This window comes from Schistocerca nitens, chromosome 9 (genome assembly GCF_023898315.1).
Source record: "Schistocerca nitens isolate TAMUIC-IGC-003100 chromosome 9, iqSchNite1.1, whole genome shotgun sequence".
Taxonomy (NCBI): domain Eukaryota; kingdom Metazoa; phylum Arthropoda; class Insecta; order Orthoptera; family Acrididae; genus Schistocerca; species Schistocerca nitens.
Window position 1 is genome coordinate 128,404,441 of NC_064622.1, and position 26,102 is coordinate 128,430,542.

The window sequence follows — 26,102 nt, forward strand, 5'->3', positions numbered from 1 at the left end:
GGTGTAGGCCGAACATTAACTCTGAAAATGGGGAAATTGTGAACAGAATAGAAGCTGACGGCAGATGTGTACGTCTAGGGACGGCAGAGTCATCGGAGAACTGTATCGACTATCGGTAAACCATTAACATTTGGCATGCCAAATGTCCTGCAGAAGACATTTTAACATCTACTGATGCTTTCAGTGACATAACCTCTCCTGCCACCGACAGCAAATGTGGTTCAAATGGCTCTAAGCACTATGGGACATCTGAGGTCATCAGTCCCCTAGACTAAGAACTACTTAAACCTAATTAACCTAATAACAACACACACATCCATTCCCGAGGCAGGATTCCAACCTGCGACCGTAGCAGCAGCGCGGTTCCAGACTAAAGCGCCTAGAACCGCTCGGCCACAGCGGCCGGCCACCGACAACAAACACAATACCTCTTCACAATACGTGCTTACTGCAACAACTAATGGTGACATAACGAAAGAATTCTGTTCATAAATGCCGAAGGTGTTGCCATTTCTTACTATCTTCCTGGCAGAGCTGCGGATTTTTTTACTATGCCATCATGCTTTGGGGGTTGACAACGGACACCATCTTAGCGTCCCATAAAACGGAAGAAAAAATATCAAATTTCTTATATCCCCTAATGATGAAATGAAATTTGTGACTCTGCGACGCTCCACATTGATGACGATCTTTAAATAAACATCTCGGTTGCACAGAAATCAGGAACTAGCAGTCTAAGCTAGGAAAAATCAATGAAACGCAGAAATTCCTATTCACAGGCAGGAGCTGAACTGAAATTTACACACACAAAGACTGATTAGCTTCGGCACACAGACATAATCTTTACCAACTATACATAAACCCCGTGTTATGCAAATAACCAAACGAAGATCTCAACAAGAAATTCTAGGAATTTTTGTACTGATAGAATGGAGTTGCCAGAACGTAACTATTTCGTTAAACCAGTCAGGAGGCGGTGAGCTTGGCACCATCTTGTAGGAGGGGATGGCTGTACGCATTTCTTTCAAGAGTCCGACTTTGGGATCCGACAAAAAATGAGTACAGATATTTTAAAGTATTCTTCGAATCTGTAATTCAGACAAAAGCGTCTCAGGTATCAGCGACCTGGCTTATTTTTATCTGCTTATCCTCGTTGTATTAACCGATATACCACTAAATGGAAATAATTACGTCTGAAGGAAATCTGAAAAGACAACACACGAGCGGAAAATTATAGAATGAATTCTCCATGAAACTAAGGAAATTACGCGGTTTTTTTCTAATGAAAGATAAGAGGTAAATAAAAGCAAGTCTAACACAGCACGGTGCAAGTCTCTGATCTGAGGCAACTTCACACGTTTGTGCGAGTATGATGAAAGGGTAGTTGTCCTTTATCCTGCAATTTATTATATGAAATACCACTTGGGATGGGTCCATTCGCTTTTATACTTCTACGGTACATATTTTCCTTGTCCATTGATAAAAGGTTCGTATTGGCTAAAATATTTGACGATAAGATAATGGAAATGACGTCAGTGGAAAGGTGAATCAAATGGAGTGCTAAAACATAATTACTTTGTGGAACATGCTTTATTGAGTTAAATTTGCTGGGCGAAACGCTCGTGGGATATTTGAGCCGAGAGCGTGTGTTCGCTAATGCGACCCGACGGCTGCTAGATCAGCGCCTCATCTGCCTCTGGCTGCTGCAGCTCGTCTGCCACCAGGGTTCGCTGCCGTCTGCCTCTGGTGAGTCACCAGTCACGTGATGGGCGCATGTGCTGCTAGACTGCCGCACCATTGGCCAGCGACGGCGCATGCTCAGTGGATGCGCCAATGTTTTACACCAGATAGGAAATGAGCTGGCTGCCTGGTCGGCTCTCCCCAGCGGCGAGCTGCGCAGCGCAAAACAAAGCATCCAATCCCATTCGAAGAGATAAACCTTATATGTGGCCGTCTCTCTTTTCGTCATGACTTGCACTGAAGCCGTATCACTGCGATGGGGAATTAACTAAAATACTTCATTCATTATCCGTTGGCGCCATTTTGGAACAATTATTAACAAATAAATTCCCTATTGCAAAGTGCCGTCGTTGTTTCTAGTAGGATAGCGTATTTAAAGATAGCATGCAATCTGCAGTAACTGTTCACATTGCTTAAATAATTTTCGTTGAGGTACGGGGGCGAATCTGACCATTCACGAGCAGAAACTTCTACATCTATACTCCGCAAACCATTCTACATCGCATGGCAGAGGGTAGGTGCTATAGTACAAGTTATAGGGTTTCTTTTCGTTCCATTCACGCAGGGAGCGCGGAAGAACGATTGTTAAAATGTGTGTGTGTGTGTGTGTGTGTGTGTGTGTGTGTGTGTGTGTGCGCGCGCGCGCGCGCTGTAATTGATCACTCTTGTCCTCACCATTACGCTGTGAGCAGTACATTGGGGGCTGGACTATATTCCTAGAGTCATCAATTAAACCAGTTGCTGAAACTTTGTAAGTAGGCTTTCTCGGGATAGTATACATCTATCTTCAAGAATCTGCCAGTTCAGTTTCTACAGGATCTCTGTGACACTCTCCACGGTCAAACCTGTGACCATTGGTGCTGCCCTTCTCTATATATGTTACTTTATGACACAAGCAAACCGAAACATTTTCCGGTGTAATCCGTCCCAAATCTTTAACAAGTACGTCGAGGTTATACTACTTTCCGATTGCTTAGTGACTAAAATCTGCGTCTTCCAATTAATAAAGTAGCAATCGCTGGAAAATCAATGTCGACCCGGATTTAACATCAATTTGTCGATAAATTAACCGCACCCGTCTCCCAGCAGATGCTGTGAAGCAAACTGCGTGTTGTGAGCCGAAGTTTGGTTATAGAGAATGAATACAATACCTAGTGCAGTAATGGCTGTGTTCACTTACTATTCGTTCGACATGCTCAAGTAAAATCTGAATTGCAGCGATTTGTTTACAGCGGAAAGATGAATATGCTATTCTCACATGAATTTACGACGTAGAGTCAAATCTGTATACAATAAAACAGAAGTCAAGCAATATTTTGTTTCCTAACAGCTTTATAAGTACGATTTCCGTCTCGGAAAGAAGTCACTCGCAGAAGCCATTTCTCTGTACCGGCAAAATAAGAAGGTTGTACTGTTTTTTACTCCAGCAGAGAGAACTCTTATCATTCATCGGTAAAGTGTTCCGTGTTCTACAGGAAATCTTTGTGTCTTAACCCCTTCGTGTCGTATATGACACATGGAACTGAAGGCTTATTTTCATTCAGAACCAATGTAACGCCAAAGATACAGACGCCAATACTTTGCTCGTCTTCTGCAAGGTGTCATTGTGTCATTACCTACTCCAGTAAGTTTCAGCATTCTTTATAGCCAACTACAACAGAAATATTAGATGGATAAAAATACTGTAATTTTATAGTACTGGCACTGAACAAGAGGATTTGCGCGTGATAATTAAAAGTGATTATCGTAAAAGCTGACGAAACGTGGATGCACCAATTTAAGCTGGATATAAAGCGATAATCATACAAATCACATTACTAATCCTGCAGAAGTAAAGAGAGAAAGGCAGTTTTAACTTTGCCAAAGGTAAATCGCTGCAATCACACTTGAAGTATCTTCCAGATGATATGGTGGTGTCTTTCTTCATAAGCTTTCCGAAATAATGCAGTTGCGACCAAGGGATGATCTGCATGCGGTCCTAATCTGGCATGGCAGTGTGTCTTTTCACACGACATAAAATACTGAGTATTGTTTCCCAAATCTTCGGTCTTCACTTTACGGACCAGATCACGACCGACACTTATTTTTAAAAAGGTATTGCAAAAAGTGTGAATTGTTTGAGTGCGCAAAAAGGGACTACTCTAGGTCTATGAAACACTGCTTAATCACCTAATAGGAGATCAAATTGTGGCATGAGAAGGCAGAGTGGGGAATCAAACTTTACGAGGCGTTACCTGTGAAGATACCATGGATAAATTTTTTGAAACTGACGTCTTATTCCTCTTGCGAATTGCCAGTATTGTTATCTTGATTCTGGTCTTACTAAGTCTGTATACAAACATAAAACATACCATAGCTCGCGAAGTGAGCAAAGCTATTTTTTTGTATTCAACGAAGGCGGCCTCTGTCTTCCATTATAATTATCCTATATATCATTCATACATACATTATCATTGCGTGAAGAGTTAAGTCGAAACAAGGCTCCGGGAGTAGACAACATTCCATTAGAGCTACTGATAACCTTGGGAGAGCTAGCCATGACAAAACTCTTCCATCTGGTGAGCAAGATGTATCAGACTAGAGAAATAACTTCAGACTTCAAGAAGAATATAATAATTCCAATCCCAAGCAAAGCAGGGGTTGAAAGATGTGAAAACTACCGAACTATAAATTTAAAAAGTCACGGCTGCAAGATACTAACGCGAATTCTTTGGAGACTAATCGAAAAACTGGTAGAAGCCGACCTCGGGGAAGATCAGTTTGGATTCCACAGAAATGTTGTAACACGTGAGGCAATACTGACCCTACCACTTATCTTAGAAGAAAGATTAAGGAAAGGCAAACCTACGTTCCTAGCATTTGCAGACTTAGAGGAAGCTTTTGACAATGTTGACTGGAATACTCTCTTTCAAATTTTGACGGTGGCAAGGGTAAAATACAGGGACCGAAAGGCTATTTACAATTTGTACAGAAACCAGATGGCAGTTATAAGAGTCGAGGGGCATGAAAGGGAAGCAGTGGTTGGGCAGGGAGTTACGACAGGTTTGTAGCCTATCCCTGATGTTATTCAATCTGTATATTCAGCAAGCAGTAAAGGAAACAAAAGAAACATTTCGAGTAGGAATTAAACTCGATGGAAAAAAATAAAAACTTTCAGGTTTGCAGATGACATTGTAATTCTGTCAGAGACAGCAAAGGATTTGAAACAGCAGTTGAATGGAATGGACAGTGTCTTGAAAGGAGGATATAAGATGAACATCAACAAAAGCAAAACGAGGATAATGGAATGTAGTCGAATTAAGACGGATGATGCTGAGGGAATTAGATTAAGAAATGAGACACTTAAAATAGTAAAGGAGTTTTGCTATTTGGGGAGCAAAATAACTGATGATGGTCGAAGTAGAGAGGATATAAAATGTAGACTGGCAATGGCAAGGAAAGCGTTTCTGAAGAAGAGAAATTTGTTAACATTGAGTATAGATGCAAGTGTCAGGAAGTCGTTTCTGAAAGAATTTGTATGGAATGTAGCATTATAGAAGTGAAACATGGATGATAAATAGTTTAGACAAGTAGAGAATAGAAGCTTTCGAAATGTGGTGCTACAGAAGAATACTGAAGATTAGACGGGTAGATCATGTAACTAAAAAAATGGTTCAAATGGCTCTGAGCACTATGGGACACAACTTCTGAGGTCATTAGTCCCCGAGAACTTAGAACTAGTTAAACCTAACTAACCTAAGGACATCACAAACACCCATGCCCGAGGCAGGATTCGAACCTGCGACCGTAGCGGTCTTGCGGTTCCAGACTGCAGCGCCTTTAACCGCACGGCCACTTCGGCCGGCCATGTAACTAATGAGGAGGTACTGAACAGTATTGTGGAGAAGAGGAATTTGTGGCACAACTTGACTAGAAGAAGGGATTGGTTGATAGGACATGTTCTGAGGCATCAAGGGATCACCAATTTAGTATGGAGGGCAGTGTGCATGGTAAAAATCGTAGAGAGAGACCAAGAGATGAATACACAAGGAGCTTTAGAAGGATGTCGGTTGCAGTAGATACTTGGAGATGAAGAAGCTTGCACAGCATAGAGTAGCATGGAGGGCTGCATCAAACCAGTCTCTGGACTGAAGACAACAACAACAAGAACTACAACTACTACAACGACAACAATAAGAAATATAGTTTAGTCGTAAGATGAATTAGGTACACTCATCAACAAGCAAACTTCTCTGCAAAACAGGAGGTTTCTTGATAATTTTAATCACACGTACACCCCCCCCCCGCCCTTTCACCTCGTCAACAACATAAGTCATAAGTAAACCTCCATGTATTCCATTTTTATTCCATGTGAACTAATTGCTCTTTGTAGGCTACCCAACCATACACTAAACCTGTCCATAATCGGTAGCAGGAGGAGACGTTTTGCAGTGATACGTGAAGCTGGTGATTTAAAAACAAAAAATAATAATTTTCAGATTCCCAGCGTATTACTATTCTGACCAGATCTGCAGCACTAATTGTTGAACATGACTGGTATGAAAGCCCGTAGGAACAATGATCTGAATTGGTACAGAATGCTTGGATTATGATATACTCGTATGAAAACTTGGAAGAACAAGTCATGTTTAACAGCGAACTATATTATAAATAAGAACAAAATTGCGTAACAGCTGTAAGGTTTGGTAGAGGTGCAGAGACGTGGAAGTTGAATGAATGCTGGAGAGAGAGAGGATAAATTGAAACTGGAATGGATATTGGGGTAATTCATTTATCACATGCAAACATTAATCATGACTAACTCCGAGGGCTGGCTGCGATATAAAGAACTCTACATGAAAAAACACTGAAGTAAAAACAAAGCTAAATCTACATGGGAGAACGGAACTACCCAATTATTACAAAAATAAGATCATGACAACTGAAAGAAAGCCACTTCAATGCAATCTGGTCTTCCCAGACGGAGACCATCAGCACAGCTTGATTTTTGAGGCAATCCCAATGGTTACTAAACAGCAACCAAGAAATTATTTGACACTGAAACCAAAGTGACTGTAAGAGGTGTCATTATCAAGAATGATTATTTCCATAGCTCATAGATGTAATGGAAATATATTTCCAAGGACAACAATACTTCAGTTTGACAACTCATAACTGACGATAAGGTTCACATATACAGAAAAAAATATGCAGTGTCATAGTGGATAGAGTGGGCACAAAAACAAAAGTAGTCGAGTATCGATTGTGATCTTACATGCACGTAACAGCTTGAGGAACATTTAGTAAGTGCCAGGCACACTACTTCAGCAGCAATCTGTCGGCTATTTGAAGGGATTTGAAGTTTTTTGGAAAGTGTTTTCGAGTAAGAAGGCATTCGCTAACTTACAGTATCCGGGAATAATTATTGATATTAAAAGCAAACTGTCTACGAGAAGAAGGTTCCAAAATATAGACAGACTGAACTGTTCACTACCAAATGGTACTCGTATCACTGCCCAGTCGCTGCACGAAGATCCTGGGGGAAGAGATGGTGAGAGACGATCTTAAGATAGTACAGATAAATGCTTAAACAGTAAAGTGAAGAGGAAAAGTAAATGGCAATAACTAAAACGCAAAACCTGTACATGGCGTCCGGTAGTGATGCAGCTTATTAGTTTCTTAGCCGTCCTTCCAGCTTAAAAAGATAAATAAAAAATTACACCGAATTTGTCACGATTGTTCAGCACAGAAAAGCACAAGGATGGCATTAAGGTGACTGGAGAAAACGTATTAAAAAAACGATAAGAGCTTTAAAAATCAGTAAAGGATTTAAATGGCAAGTCGACAGTGAAAGGCTAAGGAAAACAGCAGCACAAGAAAAGAAAGTTGTATTACGGAAAAATGACTTGAGTCATCAATAAGGAACGATAATTCGCATTGTGAAGAAGTAGAAATATGATACGAAACAGAACTGAATACAATACTATTGTAATATCGTTCTTCGAGAGAAAGCTGAAATAAAACGAAACTGAATCCGTCTCTTCAGCCCTCAATAGGTAGTAATAATCTGTGCAGTGCATTCCAATCTGTCTTTCCCTACAATTCCTACTTTCCAGTCCTTGCTCTATCACACCAAATTAATTAAATCAATATCTCTTCAGACGACTATCATCAATCTGTTCCTCCTCCTCTTACGATTTCATTTTCTTGCCGCCTCGCCATCTGAGCCTTAATGTCCTTCCGAAACAAACCATTTCAAGTGCTTCCAGTTCCACCTGTGATACACACTTGTTTCACAATTCCACTCCATACTTCATTAACGTAAGATCAATATTTCATTCCACAACATTTACACGGAAAGCGTGCATTGCGAGCGTGAGTCTGGCTCCCTTCCGCCATCTTGTATAACTTTGCTTCCTAAAGCTGCTCCCACTGCCTTCTTCCTAGGTTCCATATTTAGCGTATCTTTCTTCTCAGTTCTGAACGCTTCATATCAGTGTCTTTCTTTACGCTTAAATCGACAATTGTGTTAGGCATCATGAATACCGAGTAACATTCCTTCTAAGTCGAATTTTGCTCCACGTAGAAGAAAAGAGTCACCTTATTGGCTTTAAGGTTTACGTCGTTTCTCATTGGTAATACGGGATTTTTGTAAGGCATTTTTATACAGGTTTGCAATTATTAAATTTGCAAATTATTTGTCTAATCTTCAGCTGCATTTTTTGCTACCTTTCAAATATTCCATAGCACATGTACTTCCCCCTCTTCTTAAGTAAAATTCTTTTGGGTTATAGAGGGCGCCACTTGGTAAAATGATGAATATTTTGACCGAAACGTTCGTTCATCGTCTCGCGATGGGGCACAATATACAAACATTTTAAGAACTGTATGGAAATTGGCTCCGGCTGCAAGTCTGCGATCAGTCCTTAGTGCGTATACATCCAAAGCTACCTAAAACTTAGTCGGGTGTTATAACCATACAAGATTCTAAAGTATATTTCACCGAAAGCTAGGTAACGGATGTCAGTTAACACAAGCATCCCTCTCACTCGCTAATATTAATATAGCATAATTATAAACCAATTTATTCATTAGATTATCACTGTGATACAAGCTTTCTTTGTGACTACAAGGTAATTGTTTTGCGGAAAATAAACAAATTCTGTTACCAGTCATTTCATAGAGACATTATTGTTCCAAGTAAGATGCGTTTCTAGAATTTTGTATTTCATGTCCACCTTTATGTTTTGTCGGCAATGTGGGCATTGTTTCCTAGCATGACGTTGCATGCTCCACACAAAAATTACTTCTAAATAAAGTCGTACACCCGTAAGCGCAATTATTTACAATTTATATAAGATATAGTGTCAAGCTAAAAACCTTGCATCCTTCTTCAGTTGTTAAAAGGAGGGGATCTGCTATCAAGCGAAAATTGGCTGATTGTAATTCTGTCCATTCTAGAACAGCTTCTACGTTAACGGTCTTCGTGATCTGTGGGGAATTTGAACCTTGCTCCTTCCGTAATCGAGTCAAGCATTCGACCTACGGCCTAATTACATAGATAAATTAAGCTAACGACAGCGCAACTGGTACCAATAATGGACACTTTCTATATATTGATATCAACGGACATTTTTAACTGCGTATCATGTTTCTGAGAAGTTTTAGATGAAAAATATTGTTAAAGAAACCATGCCTTATCCACTGAACTGCAGCTCATGTCCTTTGCTAGGTACCATAAAACGCCTAGATAAGCCATCAGATGGATATTACATTCCACTTGTAGATATTGGCCTAATGACTTTAAGGGATTTCCGTTTCTTCGCTGATGTAAAGTGATTTCGTTACAACTGTTTAGTGGAGATGTTTATCTGCAGTGTCTTACGCTTGTTTCTTGTATTTAGCATATGCTGTCGTACAAAAACTAAAGAAGGTATACAGAATTAAGCCTATGATGTGTCTAGAAAGGAAAGCTTGCAATCAGCCTGTATTAACAGTTTGTCGCACTGCAGTACGACATGGACTTCTACTGCACAAACTATTCAAAAGAGTACTCAGTGAATAAAGGAGAGTTGTATGTAAGAAATTACTAATAGAAGCTGAGAAACAAATATGGGTTCCAGGTAACAAACTAGAGCAGAGTGGAAGGTGTAATTATGACTAGTGAAAATTAAATGGAGGTGGCCAAAGCATTAAACAAATGTCGATATGTCTCTTATCGCAGGAAAAAATACATTTATTTTGTACTTTAGTCAGTATTTAGAAACATGAACAATCTCTATAGAGTGGCAGACTTTCCATGATTGAACTCTTGTGCTCCACGAAATGTATATGCGGCATTACTGAAGGTACTGAATATGGACAGAGTGATTGGCCATTTGTTGCAACAGATACAGAGAAAATGGAATAAGATTTTGCTTTAACCGTCCCGCCAATGAAGAGGTCATTACATACTGTTCATGATAGGTCAAGGAGGGGGAACGAAAGCAACAGTGACAACTTCTAAAGGGACCATTCCCGATAAGGTAATTTTAGAGATAAAGGGGATTCTTAACCCAGTACGTGGGACCGAAATTTGAGCTCTGCTCCTTCCACAGACGAATACAGCACTCGCCCTAATTAGATAGATGAAGCAAAAGTTTGAAGGAAGACATGCTATAGCTCTGGTATCTTGTAATCTTTGAGTCCTCTAACTGTACCACACACACAGACCTGCTTACAAAAGAATCCTATGTAACTGGATAACCTGCCCTAGCCACATTCGATTCTTACCGGACAGACATCACGAATTAATCAGTACAAGAAGCAGTGTTCCATGCGAAGAGAAATTGGAACACATTGATCTGTAATAGGCATTCTGCTGTTTTTAATTACTGTTATTAAGTTCAATTGGACACACTATATTTTACAGACGACATAAAAATGTTCGTGAGCAGCAATAGTAACAGGCAGTCCGTAAAACAAGCAGATATTCTGTTCGATGAGGCCAAAGGGTGGTTTAATGCAAACAAGGTAAAACCAATGAAAACAAAATACGGAGGACGAAACGTAGGTTCAGTGACGCAGGAGCACTGGGAAATGTCGTAATTTGTTAAATTTCTCGTTTCCAATAGCGACAGTAAATTAGCTTGTAAAGAGTACAATGCACATGCGCGTGTCAAGCTTTCACGGGCCCTCCATCTTCTGAGGAAACTAAAAGGCATTGTAACAAAACAGCACCTACTAAAGGATTACTATACCTCACTTCTGATTCACATCAGCTACAGCCAGCTGCTATGAGGCCACTCTGCAGGATAAAAATAGCTCTGAGCACTATGGGACTTTTCTGAGGTCATCAGTCCCCTAGAACTTAGAACTACTTAAACCTAACTAACCTAAGGACGTCACACACATTCATGCCCGAGGCAGGATTCGAACCTGCGACCGTAGCTGTTCTAGACTGTAGCGCCTAGAACCGCTCGGCCACCCCGGCCGGCCGGCAAAGGATCATTCGTAGGTAAAGCAACTAGCAGTCCATAGTTTATTCGTAATATAATAGGGGAAAGCAATCAGTCTACAGATGAGATTGCTCATAAATAAATTATATGGCTCATCCTAAAATATGAAACCGTCGCACAATATTGCTCAAGTGGATTGGTTTAACTTGTGGAAGAGTGCCACAGAAATGCCGATGAAACTGAACTGGGAGACACTTAAGACAGGCGCAAAGTATTCTGACAAACTGTACTTTATACGTTTCACGAACCAGGTTTAAGTGACTATAGGAATCCACAACCCCTACGCATCGTTCTTGCAGGTATTGTGTGACAAAAAAATGGTTCAAATGGCGCTGAGCACTATGGGACTCAACATCTTAGGTCATAAGTCCCCTAGAACTTAGAACTATTTAAACCTAACTAACCTAAGGACATCACACACACCCATGCCCGAGGCAGGATTCGAACCTGCGACCGTAGCAGTCCCGCGGTTCCGGACTGCAGCGCCAGAACCGCTAGACCACCGCGGCCGGCTGTGACAAAAATATTCATTTTATTTCTGTATTATAGTTCTTGCTGTCCTTGATTAATGTAGTCCAGATCCCGTCGATACAGTTCTAACTAGTCAAATAACGTAGCATCGGTAATAATAGTAATCAATACGCCACGTCGTGCGATCGGATACAACCAGAGCTTCAAAACAAAGATGGCTCACGGCAAAAGTAAAATTCAGAAGACGCAGATGAAAATGGAGATATGCTGAAAGCTTGTGCTGGTACAGCAAGAGCGATCTTCGCGTTTTTCATGGCTTCCGTAGTGGCCGCCAGCGAACAACGGTCACTGCAACGTGACCACTGCTGCGCTGACGCCGAAACATACACGACGTGGCGCCGGGCCGGTGACGAGACTGCAGAACAAGGGCAAGGTTACCGAGCTACACGGCGGGAAACTGCTTTGCAGCTTACGATTATTAATGTTACTTATAATCCGTCTTGATTGCAAAAAATATTTATCCACATGACCGGTTTCGGTTTCTCTAGAACCATCTTCAGATCTGCAATTTCGGTTACAAGAGTAACCCGTCCACACAGCAACCTTCACATGCTTATTAACACTGGTCAAAAATGTTATCGCCTTCTATTGCAAAACAACCGCGATGGCGTACATCTGTTTCAACAATAGAGTTATGGCTACGTGGCTGTGTCCACATACCTAACCTCAAGAAACATATCACACTTTACGTCCTGGGGCGTCCTAAGAAATACTGGGGAATTCTGGTCCACTCCAATCGACGTAATTACTTTTTCAAAAATGCCACAGTCACGGTCATCGGAATAATAAAGGGGAAATTAAAGAAAATCGGTCACTTGGTGTTAACTAGTTTAAATTATTAGCAGCACTTAAGCCATGTGTCACAGACAATGGGAAAACTATCACACCTTCCAAATTTTCCTAGTGTAAAGGAGAGATTCAAGTGAAAATTTTTCAAACAAAAAGGGATGTTTTGCACTTACCTCCAATGGCCTCTATCTATCATGGTTTCGAGAAGAGAGTAAAGAAGAAGGAAATTGGATTAAGTGTGAATGTCCGGCGACGAGGTTATTAGAAACAGAGCACAATCTCGGTCTGCAGAAGATCAGTCTTCTCACAGGAAACATCCCGCATTTAGCTTAAACAGGGTTGGCTGGACGGGAATTTGAACTGGGGTCTTCCCGAAAGCGAGTCCAGTGTCTTACGACTGCGCTGTCTTCCACGTTAGTATAGGGAAGAGCAGTAGAAGGACTAAGCGAGATTGTAAACGTAAATGCGGCGCCCTATACATGACCACTTCGCTTCTGTGTGAAGACAAGCATTGAGAAATAAAACTATACTTCAGATAGATATAAGGATAAATGGAACCTAGCATAATCAGTAGATAGCCATTAATCTCAGAATGAAATGTTGTGTGGCTAGGGCCTCCCGTCGGGTAGACCGGTTGACTAGTGCAAGTCTTTTTAGTTGACGCCGCTTCGGCGACTTGCATATCGATGGAGATGAGATGATGATGAAGACAACATAAAACCAGTCCCTGAGCGGAGAAAATCCCACAACCATCCGAGAATCGAACCCGGGCCTCTTTACATAGCATTCTGCCGCGCTGACCACTCAGCTATCGAGGCAGACAATCTCAGAATGACTTCGCTCGATGTAAAGACAAAGTACAAGTGGCGGTATTTACTGGAGCTTTAATAGTGTAATTGTGTCACATTACATTAATTCCAACGCAGTGGAGGCTGCAAAAGATCAACATTTCTTGTGCAATACTTCTGATTTTGAGTACTGAGGTATAGAGTAGTATATAGGGTGAAGTGTTGCAATCTAGCATTTACTGCTATGTGGTGGCGCAGAATTCCGGTTACTGCAGGACACTGTCACAGATGAACACAGAATTGCTAATACAGGCTGGTACTACTGCAGGAGAGAACGCAACGTGACCCCTCATACACTGAATATAACAGTATGGGGCTCGGATACGCGTCAATTACACTTCGTGATTCAACAGCAGGCACATGCTCCTACCTATCTCTGAATCCACTGAAAGTTATTTTCCTGTCCTGTTATATTTGTCTTGTCCCTCTTCAAACGATTTCTCACGTACAAGTTCATAATTATACTTATGCTAAACTCTTCAAAGCCAGTTTCTGGGTACCGTAGTACAGCATGCATGCTGGTGAAACCTCTGTAATTCCACGTACTCTGAATGTCTGGTGCGTTTTACATAAGCACCTACGTTATTTTCCTGCCATGGAGGTTATTTTTAGAGAAGTTATTGTGACGTAATTCTTTTTGGCGGTGTTTCGAAATGCTCATAAGATATGTCTTTAATGATCAAAACTTACATTTCATCAAACGGCATTAAACATGAGACAGTTACTAACAACAACCTGAAAGAGCAGGAAACAATTCAGCAACTTATCCTAGCGCATCCTTAATCCAACCCGGACTTCAAAACTATTGCCAAGCAGAACATAGCTTAATGTTGAGTCCCAACTGCAGAGCAATTTTATATCGTCTGGACTCACTAATATTTTCACATTACGTACCAGAAAGAATTGTAGGATTAAATGATACTTCAACACTGAAACTTTCCATTAATTATCTGCAGCTAAATCATCAATATCTAACTGTAATAATTCTGTAGTCTGAGACAACTAGTGCCTCAACAAACTGCATGCAACGCTATATAGACTGAAAAAGGTTCTAGAAGCTACATTCCACAACCATACAACAATTATATGGCAATTTTCTCCACCAAATTTCATTTAATCTATAACTGAACTATACAGAACAAAAGATGAGGCATTGTTAATTTCCATCATAAACTGTTAAGGATCAACTTCTCCTACGTAATTTGTTCACAGAATTTTGTCAATGCACAAATTTAAAAACTCCACTTAGTCAATTTATCTGTAACGACGTCAACACAGCTTGCACATAGCTTTGTACTACAATACCACAGAAGTGATAACAGATAATCGTTGTATTTCGAAATTTAAATAGATATTCAGGAACTGCCCTCCATTGTACTTAACAAACAAGACTGCGTGAACCATCTGCTGCTATTTGACAGTGCAAAATTACGTGCACAAGGGAATAACGAGCTTTTAAATGTGGTAGTTTATACTACAGTCGAATATGACTTGGCTTGCGCACAAATAAACTAAATCGGCAAGTAGTTCGGGTGGAATAGGTCGTACAGATATTACCACTCTTCATGTAGGACATATGAAGTCTTGACTTTCTCCACAACAAAGAGATAAGAAAACAAGTACTTTAAGAAATGTGCAGTTACACGATAACTAAGCTATTCCGTCACTAAACTGCCTTTATCGCAGATGCGCTTTTAGAACTCGCAAACGGCCATAAAGAAATGATAGTACTCACACATTCGAATATAACCTGCTTTTTCTTTTGAAATGTGGCTTCACAGCTCCCTAAGAGGCAGAAACTTTACACAGTAATGTCTTGTACAAAAGCAGGGGTACGCTCAACACTATCATGGTTTCATATGCAATTGACGAGCCATCCATATCTAAGAAAGAAAAACACAACGATCTGTTAAGCTGCGACCCTTTCCCACTTAGCAGCTGACGATCGTCTTCCCTGATACTATTGGAAATACAGAAACCTCGGAACTGACAAATACTGCAACGAAAACTTCAACATCGCTGTGATTTTTCTACAGTAAATGTATCACAACTGAACCAAGCAACAAAGTTCTTTTGATGTTAACCTCTTACATAAAAGCCCACAGAACATAATCGTAATGATATTCAAAGTTTTTGAAACAACAGTAACGACTGAAATTCGTAATGGAACAAATGGTAAGCAAGAACGTAAGTATTTAAAGGGCGGAGCGGCACACTTTGGAGAAACTTAAAAGAGTCTCAACCATATCAGAAATTACAAATAACGAATAGCCTGGTGTATGCTTTCAAAATTATCAAGGGGCAAATTTAGATGGAATAAATGAATCGTATCTACAAAAGCAGAACTTTGAACAGAGATGGATTCAGTTCCAATTGGTACAACATAGACAATACGCAACAGGGACAAATATGTAAAGCAATGACTTGATATTTACTGTGGATGGGCTCTATGTTGAAACCTCACTTCTCTGTGCCTTATATTCATTGTTTCTATGGTGTCGGTATCTTATCCTCCATGGACGTTTGTAAAGTCAGTGAACATAATGCCAATGTTATTTCGACAGAAGTTTATGCCTCATTTAACCTAAAAACTACAATACGAATTCTCAGTTACAATGTAGATCAGCTGTCCTAATGATTTTCAACGATTCATTGAAGATGAGATAGACTTACTTGAAAGAAGATGCACGAAACAATGGCAACCCACTTTTGTGATGAAACACGTCATCTCTCTAAGTTGACTGTTTCACGTCTCTTCTGATTATAAAAATGTTCTACTGCGATATAAAGTCTCAGTGGGGGGAATTCCAAAACTTATTATGCAGTGGATGTGGAGGAAAAGGAAGGTGTAAAACCGAAATCTAAGAATTTTTACTAATGCTAACGCTATGTCCACTGTAAAGTGGTGAATAATGTGGAAGAATAAAAGCAAACGACTACTGGCGATTCAATTCAAACGCCTGGCAAAACGTATATTCTGAAAGAAAGGATGACTTAAGAGTTCAACGACCCGTCGACAGTGAGGTCATTTGGGACGGGGCACAAGATTATATTACGAAAGGATGGGGTTGGAAATCGTCCACGCCCTTTTCGAAAGATCCAGCCCGGCATTTGCTTGGTGCTGTTTAGGAAAATCACGGAAAACCTGAATCAGGATGGTCGAACAAGGATTTTAACCGTTGTATATTATGATGGTATAGAGTTTGAATACGTGATCTGAATAAGAGTCCAAGAACATATCAGCCGACCAACAAGTTTATCTCATTATGAGCCAAAGGAGAAACAGACACACATAAAAGCACACATACTACATTTATTTTCTTGTCGTGCGTTATCTGCTAATAGGACAGTTACAAAACACTGTTTACCATACTTTGCACGGTGGATGTCGTGTATTAACACAGAGTCCACGTATTCCACATGTTGACTTTCACCGTTGCTTACTGAAAGCCCACGTCCCCCATGCGTTCTCCCATATAGCATGCGTACGAAAACTCTATTGGAACTGCAACTAGCTCAATGTAAATTTCAAAGTGTCAAGAAAGACGCACAATATGATCGTATGATGCCCTAGTATAAAATGGACTCCTACAAATGAGAAACAGGTAATCGTTAATAAATACTCATTGATCTCGGCGAAGCAGATCATGCGGATAATATTTTTCTGGGTTACAGTTACAGTACGCAGCAGGTAAAATACTCACTGCGGTATTCAGAGAAATGCAAGTGCTTTTCTAGTGTTAACATGTTTTGAAAAGGATATTACTGTTTTGCACAAATTGATTGTAAAAGATACTAAATATGTATATAATGTAACAATAGTGATGTAATGGCTGCGATTTGTTGCAACGGCTCAACTTTTCGTTCGCCCTAGCTGTGTACAGCTCACAGTTATAAACATATAACGGGTTAATCAACGGGCACCCTGTCAACAGATGTTCCAACACACGCATATAAAAATATGAACCTATACACACAATTCAAACTTATTGATATAATGAATTTTCTCAAAACTCACGGTAGCGTATTGTCTTCAAAACTACCCCCTGCGCCGGCCATACTGCAAGTGGACTGTAAACAGACTTCAGTGTTTACAGACACAAAGAGTAACTGCACCAATCACTGAGTGTCAGTACGACGACATATGAAGATCGTGTGAAGAAGAGAGAAGTTGACAATGAGTTGGATATAGATGAAGTTCATTGCACATTCTTGTCTATACGTATAACAATCAGAATTTCTACTTTAATAGTGTAGCATACAACAAACCGCTGGCTTCACCGTAAGTGACTGCTTGTGATCACAAAATTTGCATAAGGCACCTCCGTGGTCTTGGGTTCGATCCTGCCTTGGGAATAGCGTTGCTACCGTTATTTGCTAGGTGCGAACTTAAAAGATATAATTATCTCAAATGTAATAAAAAATTCATTAACCAACCAACATAGACGGATGGGTTGTGTGGCAGAGGAGCCGATTACAAATTAATTATTTTGTAACTAAAAGAGTTATTTATCTCGTATGTGGTGTTTCAAATAAATATTAAACATTGTGACTGTGGCAGAAAGTGTTAACTTTACCGTTCACGGACAGCTATCCACAGTTAGTATGGGAGTCTCATCTGCGAGTAGCACAAAAAATGGTGTCTTTCTTTCCAGGCAACGTGGCATGACATAGGACTCCAATTCGGGTACACGGCAGTTCAGAACCCCGTCAGAGCACCCAGAACAAGGTCTTTTTTATGTTTTCCTCAATTGCTTACAGCACACGCCATAATGGATCTTTTGAAAAGAAGAAGTCCAACTTCCTTTCCCATATTTCGTCGACTGGGCGTTAAACCCTATCTTCTTTCCCTTCTCGTGGCACATCATTGTTATTTCACGTTTCAATGATGAGGCAAAACTGTTTAATCATATTCGGCACAACAGTAAGGTAATGCGAGAAAATTATGTAGAAATATAAGTCATATACGTATTTTGTTTTATTTACACACGATTAACCTGACAGTAACTTCCTCGTGAATAATGGCATTAGTAAGGAAGTTGATGAAAACGTAACATCCTTAGAGTCGGGATGACCGGTACTGGGAAGCAAAGTCAGCTGTTTATTTATCAGAGGAACAATTGCGATATTTCCCTAACGTGATTTCGCGAGACCATTAAAAAATTTACACAAGATGGTCGGACGGGGATCTGAACCCTGGTCCTCAATGCCTTAACAATTGATAAAGATTGCAAGGTGGTAGACTAAATGTAAAATAAACATACGGTGTAATATTTTTTTTCTTTTTTATATTCACCATGTCTCTCGGTAGCTTTTCCCCAGCCGCGAATTCTTGCACATGGTATTAAGTGTGAACAAGATTCAAGTTTAAAGCACAACGCCTTTTTTCTTACACTGCTCTGAGAGAATTTGCAGAAATATTGTAGGACGACCACTGGCGCCACACCGATAACGGAACTTGTGAAACTCCGCATTCATTCGCAGCACACGTCTCACTTGCAAAAGGCGTGTCTCGTTCCTCGTAACTGACAACTTGCTACTGAAGGTAACAGAAATATCATTTTAGTCCGAGGTCATAGCATAGTCATTAGTTAACGGCCAAACAAACATATATGGCAGGTGAACAGTTCAAAAAGAGGGAACACGGCATTTTATCCAATAATAAGTCGATAATCGATTATTGCTGCTTACATTAACTTAGATTAGTACAGACGATGACCCCCAACCCAATACATACAAAATATTGTAATTCAGTTTGATCTAACATACTAAGTGCAGTTACAAACTGGATTAGTGAATTCAGTTACGATATGACTTATATACCAGAGAATGTCTTAGAACAACATTCAGTGTATCCATTCTGTAGAATGAAAGCGCATAAACAATATCGGCTATTAATTCACGCGTTGTTTTCTGTGGCATGAATTCTCGCTCTGTTGCAGAACACTATCTTCTTCATTAAGCGTAGTTTACAGTAGATTTACAGCTTTATTCATTGCTCTACGGTCTACAATTAAAATATCACACACATTTTCCCGTATCTTCAATTCTCTTCATTTTAACTATATTTCAGATCTGGTTTCATTTCCCAGAAAACTTCTCACGCAGTTTTCCGTAGTTCTCCCGAGTGAGAGTATGATAGTACTTTCACAAGTGAGTCAACGGCTTTCCTGGTCTCTCTAGTTCTTCAACACAGCAAATTTATTTGGGGAATGTATCAATTACAATTATATTGATGAAGATTGTTGTGCTACAGATATACACAATATTCATAAGTAAAGTCGTGACTGAAATGTTACGAATCCACGATCACACTACATTCTTTTGATTTCACATGGTTACCTTAATACGTGGCTAGAAATTTTGAAAGATTAGAGGAATCTCAAACATAAACATATATGCTTTATGCATCGTCCTAATACATTTATATGTATACTCAATCTCGTAACATTATGTATGGTCTCCACGTACAACACATATATTTTGTGTTATAAATAGAAAAACAGTGCTGACAATGCGTGTCGGAATAGAAAATGTCTGGGCGCATTTTCAGTTAGCGTGTGCGGATAAGACCAGCGCGTAATTTTAGAAATGTTGGACACTAATTGAATTGTATTTATAACCAGGACTTCGGTTCGAAAGTCGTGTTACAACCAAGGACGCCACAAAAAAATGTCAATACGTCCGGGCGTGTTAGCATATCGAGGTCATTCCGTACGGTGAATTTCCACGTGAGAAAAGCTAATGCATTAATATTCAGATAGTAATTACCTAGGCACAATACGGCAAACTACACATGGAAAACTGCTATAGTAGCGATTGGTGCAGTTTCCCAGAGTTTCTGTTTGCCACTGGGGCCTTAAAAGGAAACGCAGAGCGCGCCACGTCATCAAAAAAATGGTTCAAATGGCTCTGAGCACTATGGGACTTAACTACTGTGGTCATCAGTCCCCTAGAACTTAGAACTACTTAAACTAACTAACCTAAGGACATCACACACATCCATGCCCGAGGCAGGATTCGAACCTGCGACCGTAGCAGTCGCGCGTTTCCGGACTGCGCGCCTAGAACCGCTAGACCACCGCGGCCGGCACGTCATCGATCAGTGTTCAATACCAGCTGTGACGCAAAAGACAAAGGGTGTGTCGGTTTTCAAATACGATCGTAATTTCTTAGTTCAGTTCCTACGGTGTAATAAAAACGGTAATAATAGTAAACAATCGCTAATCACTTATTTTTACGATAATTAACCGTGAAAGTTATTGTGCAGGATTTCTACAGAACCATACAACTGTGACGCAGAGAAGGCTTAAAATATGAAAAAAATCCATTAATTAGCTATTTACGCGATAAGGGCAAGTTTCACAAGTAGAAAAAAGACTTTACATTATTGGTTAGATTTCTCACACCAACTCTCTAGGAATCTTGTCTACAGAGACATTTACGACTGCAACCCTCTACCCCGGAAAAAGTAACTTGAGAGGCATAACAAAGTGGAATTACCGCGAAATACTACAAGAAAGCAAAGTACATAGTCTTTAAGCGCTGACGCTCATTCCGAGTGTCATGTGACAATGTTCTTATGGTGCAGGAAAGAAGGATGGGGAACCAACCGCCACTGAAGATGTATTTTCTACATCTACCGTGGGCCGGTCATTTGCCTTAACGGCTACATCATGATGATCGCGGTTTTAATGACCGCAGTCTACTGCAATAACTAACGGAACACGTCAGTTCTCTGCTGAGCACGTTGCCAATAACTCCCTAGTACGCATCTCAAACACGTCACAGCGATGATGTGTGGCGTAGTTTTTACAATGACCCACACCTGTTAATTGTGGGAGTTCTGTTAAAAACTGGTGCGGAATCACTACCACCTTTAACATAATCCAACGTAACGACCAATGCAGAGATACGTACTGCATCAGTGCTGAAGCTAGCATATGCTAGCAGCATGACTACACCAAAATTAATTCACAAATCATCTTAGATGTTCATTGGTAACACCTCTCGTCTGGTCCCTGTAATATACCAGCATTTGATAAATCACGAGTGACGTAAAATAGCATTTCATATTCCCGTAACAGGCTTGAGTGTCACTAGATTCTAATACATGGGACTAAGTAGCATACTAGCGTAAAACTTCTACAAAAAGACCTGCAAGAACATGTGCGCTAACTTGAGTATGAAGCCCACATGTTAGTGCACGCACGGAGTGAGATCCAAATTCACTAAAAATAAAAAATAAAAAAAATCTGCTGGGCGCAGGCTTCCAACGCGTTGCTGGCGAAAATGTTTCACGTGAGTGCGAAACTGTTTGTTTTAGTTGCTAAAACTATAGTTGTAAGAATATCTCCTCAAACACCATACCAACGGAATTGGAAAAAATTAAAACAGTCCGTTGTAGGCCAAGAGCTACACGATTTGTAGGGAACCAGAGCATAGCTTTAAGGAATATAAGAAAAAGATATCCGCAAATTAATACGAACAGAAGGAAAAATAAATCTGAAAATTATAACACCAACCGACAAGCAGGAATTATTTATTCTCGAATGGCTCTGCTGTCAGCACAGTAGGAACACAGCGGCTCAATACAATTACAGCTCACCGGAGCACGCAAAATAATCTGAAGGTGCATGGTAATAAATGTTCATCCGTACGCGTACTGCGGCATTTGGAATTCTTTTTGTGGTTACTGTATCTTCATGCTGTGACCAGTTTTATATGGCTAACACTGAGCATACAAGTCATGCGAAGATGTAGGAGTACGCAAGCAACAAAAACAAAGAACCACTATGCGAAGAGAGATTCTTGGGATTAGAACTTTGCCTGTACTGTTATAGATAGCGTTGAATGTCAAGATGTTTTGTACTTTATGAAATTATGGGAAAGAGAAGATGGCAACTATCATGACTCAACGCCGACTATATTCTGAGGTAAATCCGTCCACACTTTATCAGGTACAGTATCACTGCTGTTCCACTGAGTTTTTAAAAGGGTAGTTCTTCCGAGGAAGTGATTATGTCCTGGGGTTATGATCAGTACGGGTGACTGCTGACCGTTGTTACAGTCGGTACAGGCTGTTGACCCCCCCCCCCCAAAAAAAAGCAGGCATCCTACTAAGAAGTTGTTCTTACGGTCGTGTCTATAAGGACAGACGCCATCCGCATCCTGCAGACACTATGAATCGAGACACAAATGAATTAAACATTAGCTGACAGTGGGCATTGATTTATATCAATAATGCAAGCAGAAAATTTGTGCCGGACCGGGACTCGAACCCACATGTCTCTTAAGCAGGAGACTGGGGTTCGAATTCTCACCCGGTATAAATTTTCAGCTTGCCTCATTCATGTAAATCAATGTCCATTGGCAGCTAAAGTCTTTAATTCCTTTGTGCCTTGAATTATACATAAATAATTAAATGAGTGAAACAGAAAAAAAATAAGCAGTACACCGCCGAACGAGATGTATCAACTCACCGCCGGCGGTTAGAAAATATACCTAATTTCGCAAACGTATACCAAACGATTAGAGGAAACTGTGTTCGGTGGCCGAAAATGAAAGAAAAAAACAAATCATAATGAATTGGTTCCTTTCCTCTCGCGATAGTATTATCCTAACCGACAGCGTTGAGGAACAAATAAATTCGAGATAATATTCATTAGTACTGAAACAGGAAACTGAGAAGGCGAGTATAGAAAGTTTGTTTCTAGTAATACAATCAATAGCGTAGTCAAATTAGTTAATTACTGCACGAGAAAACGGGTGCCCACTAAGTTCACAACATGAAAAGATGGAACAAAACAAAGCCCGTATTCTTGAGTTGAGTTAAATTTTTGATCTGTCCTTACGTTTTCACCATCTTATGTGTCTTGGCTCCATCAACAACAATGAAGACAAGATGCGAGTAGCCTACCTATGGGAGTAGGAACAGCGCAAAGATGAAAACTATAATTTGTTGACGCTTTCCAGGAACAATGCCTGAGGCGCTAAGCTCCAGTCTGAGTTCTTAGAATAGTACGGGCAGAATCACTTAAACACCAACTTGGAATCAATTAATCCTATGCGTACGTGTGTGTGTGTGTGTGTGTGTGTGCCAAATTAGCAGAAAGTAATCGATATTCGAAGCTTAAAAACGATGAACGACCAAATACTCTGGATCAAGCATAAAGAGCTTGTAGGAGTAACTCGCAGTTTGCTGTTAGGCAGAACCCAACTGTGTCGATGGGATACTGAACGCGGCGCACTTTCGTATTCCTTGCAAGTGCTGTGATAGGAAGCCGTAGCAAACGGCTGTTTCCACTAGAGTGACTCTCACGAAAAGATTTCTACAGAACGTTCCTGCCTCTGCATCCCTGTCGCTGGCTAGTTGAAAACTAGAAATCATGAGTCATTGAAGGCCTCCAGTCGGAAATAAACTGAAGCACGCGGTCCTTAAAGGGTCAACTGAGATCTCTGGTCTCTGTTTAAAACAGCGAAAATAGATGTATGGCTAAGCAAAACACACTCACTCACTTACATATCACACAATACAACAATACAGAGGCAACAATTACTGGTGATTGACTTACAGTAAGCTCGGCTCCCACCGCTCCGACACACGTATGTCCATACCCTTGGGCCACACGAATCGACTTCCACTGTACGTCCACTTACTAACAAGATTTCACAACGAGAATTCTGGTACTCTTTCGCTACTGCCATACGCTATGGAGATAACGCACCACAATTAAGCACAAACAACTAGGAGGGTACATGATGGGAACACTGGAAGATTGAGTGTGGCGATAAATTTGTTGATGTTATATCACTGGCTGTTTATTTACTGTAGAAGATCTTTTCACTTTTTCACTTTATAAGAGGGAAAGCTATTTTTCCGCCGAGTAACTATTTTTGGAAGAGGGACACACAGCCACCACTACCGAATAAAAAATGCCATTGCGTTCCCGGAAGCACTAAGGTGACATATCGAAACGCGCACACGCGTCGCGAAAGGACAGCGATCTTCGGAGACGCACCCTGGCAAGAGCATTTCCACGAGCGTTCTTCAGCTGTCGGCCATCTGCTAGTGCGGGCGGCTGGGAATATCGGTGACGCGCTGGCGCCGTCAACGTCTGCGTCGATGCCGTCTCCACAGCTCGGGGCGTAGTCAGGCCGCGGTGTCAGCTGCAGTTGCAGCTGTGGAACGTACGTACACGGAGACGTCGCACCCGACCGGAGATGGAGATGCACGGACGCGGCTGCGGTTGCTGCAGCTGCGGAGGTTCAACCAGGTCGTCCCGTGACGCAACTGCCACGACTGTGCGGACACGACGATACACAGATACATACACACGACGCACACACAGTGGATTCGTTTGGCGTCTTAACGCAGGGCGCGCGAACACCGGGCTCAGGCCGAGCCCGCGGCACGGGAAAATGAATTGCTGGTCGCTGTACTACGGGCCCGCTGCGCGCATCGCGGCCCGCTTGCACGTGCTTCTGGTTCGAGGAACAACACGGAGCGGTGCGGCAACGCTGCGCGCGGCTCGGCGCAGCGGCGGCGGCAGCGGCAACGCCGCACCCCGCGAGCGAATGGCCTTGGGGGGAGGGGAAAGGGGCTAAGCCCGCTCGTGGAGGGGGGCGGTGGGGGGAGGAGGGTGGCTGACTCGCTGGCAAGATGGCCGACCAGGGCACTCCGCGGCTGCGGGCGGTCGCGGCGGGTTGTATGCGTTGCTGTATCGTTGATTACATCCTAGCTCACAGCTGAAACACGCACCATGACCAGCAAAAATTTACCCCTTCTCCCACAGTGCCCTTCAACTGTAACAGTTGCAGTCATTGTAAACGGGAAATATATCGTAAAGAACAGCGTTAATTACTGCTGAAACAACAAAATGTGCTGCTAAATATTATTCTCAGTGCGTTTCGAAGATATCCATCTTTGTGTCACTAGATTGTCGGATGGAGCTCAGTTTCCGATATGTACAATAACTAACCAATATGTTGTGATGACTGGTTGACTTTTATTCGTTCTTTTGACAGTTTGAACACAAAAAGGATGCAGCCTGCACGCACATTGTTACGCATAAAAAAGTCATTTAATTAAGTTCCTTAATGAGCGGTGTGTTTTTTTTTTTTTTTTTTTTACGGAACCTAACCACAGATAATCCAAGCACAACGCCGAAAAATCAGAACAACCGATGTGCTTCTAACTGGCACTAATATGGAACCTGGGCTACTTTAGCACGAGTTGAAACCCTTTCTTTCAGACCTCAGATCGCTTCCACAACAAAGAACTGGTACTTGATGGTCCAAGTGACTAAGTGTTTAAAAAATTATGAAAAAAATAGATATCGTGTATAAATGTGTTTCAATGTGACGCCATGATTGCATGTCAGTTTCGTTAATCAATTATTCAGTCAGATTCACTGCCCTCTGTTGGTCCAAATCCCGGTAAAACCCTGTGGTTATCAAAGAAATTAGGATCCGCATCAGTAGCTAACGACGCTTATCGTTCAGTAAGGGATGCGATGTCTTTTGTTATTGACAGAAAGTCAAATCCATATGCGTGATCTTCGCGTAGAACACTACTACAATGATAAGAGAACATGTTGCAGATGTGTTCATGAAACACATCGTCTAACAAAGTGACTGTAAAAAAAAAGAATAATACATTGTAACTTCAGGATAGTACTTGTAATATTTCTATAAGATAGTAAGGAAAATTAAGTAA

At 41.0% G+C, this 26,102-nt stretch overlaps 1 protein-coding gene across 2 annotated transcripts in view; it reads right to left on the reverse strand.

Annotated features, from left to right (window-relative positions):
* Positions 1–24,853, reverse strand: part of LOC126203504 (nuclear receptor corepressor 1-like) — a 395,459-nt gene extending 370,606 nt beyond the window's left edge. The window contains exon 1 of one of the 2 annotated variants that reach the window (XM_049937831.1): positions 23,959–24,853. In XM_049937831.1, coding sequence (XP_049793788.1) covers positions 23,959–23,999 — 41 coding nt within the window. In that variant the 5' untranslated portion in view covers positions 24,000–24,853. The remainder of the gene's footprint in view (positions 1–23,958) is intronic. The other variant, XM_049937830.1, reaches the window with a different exon arrangement.
* Between the last annotated feature and the right edge of the window lie 1,249 nt (positions 24,854–26,102).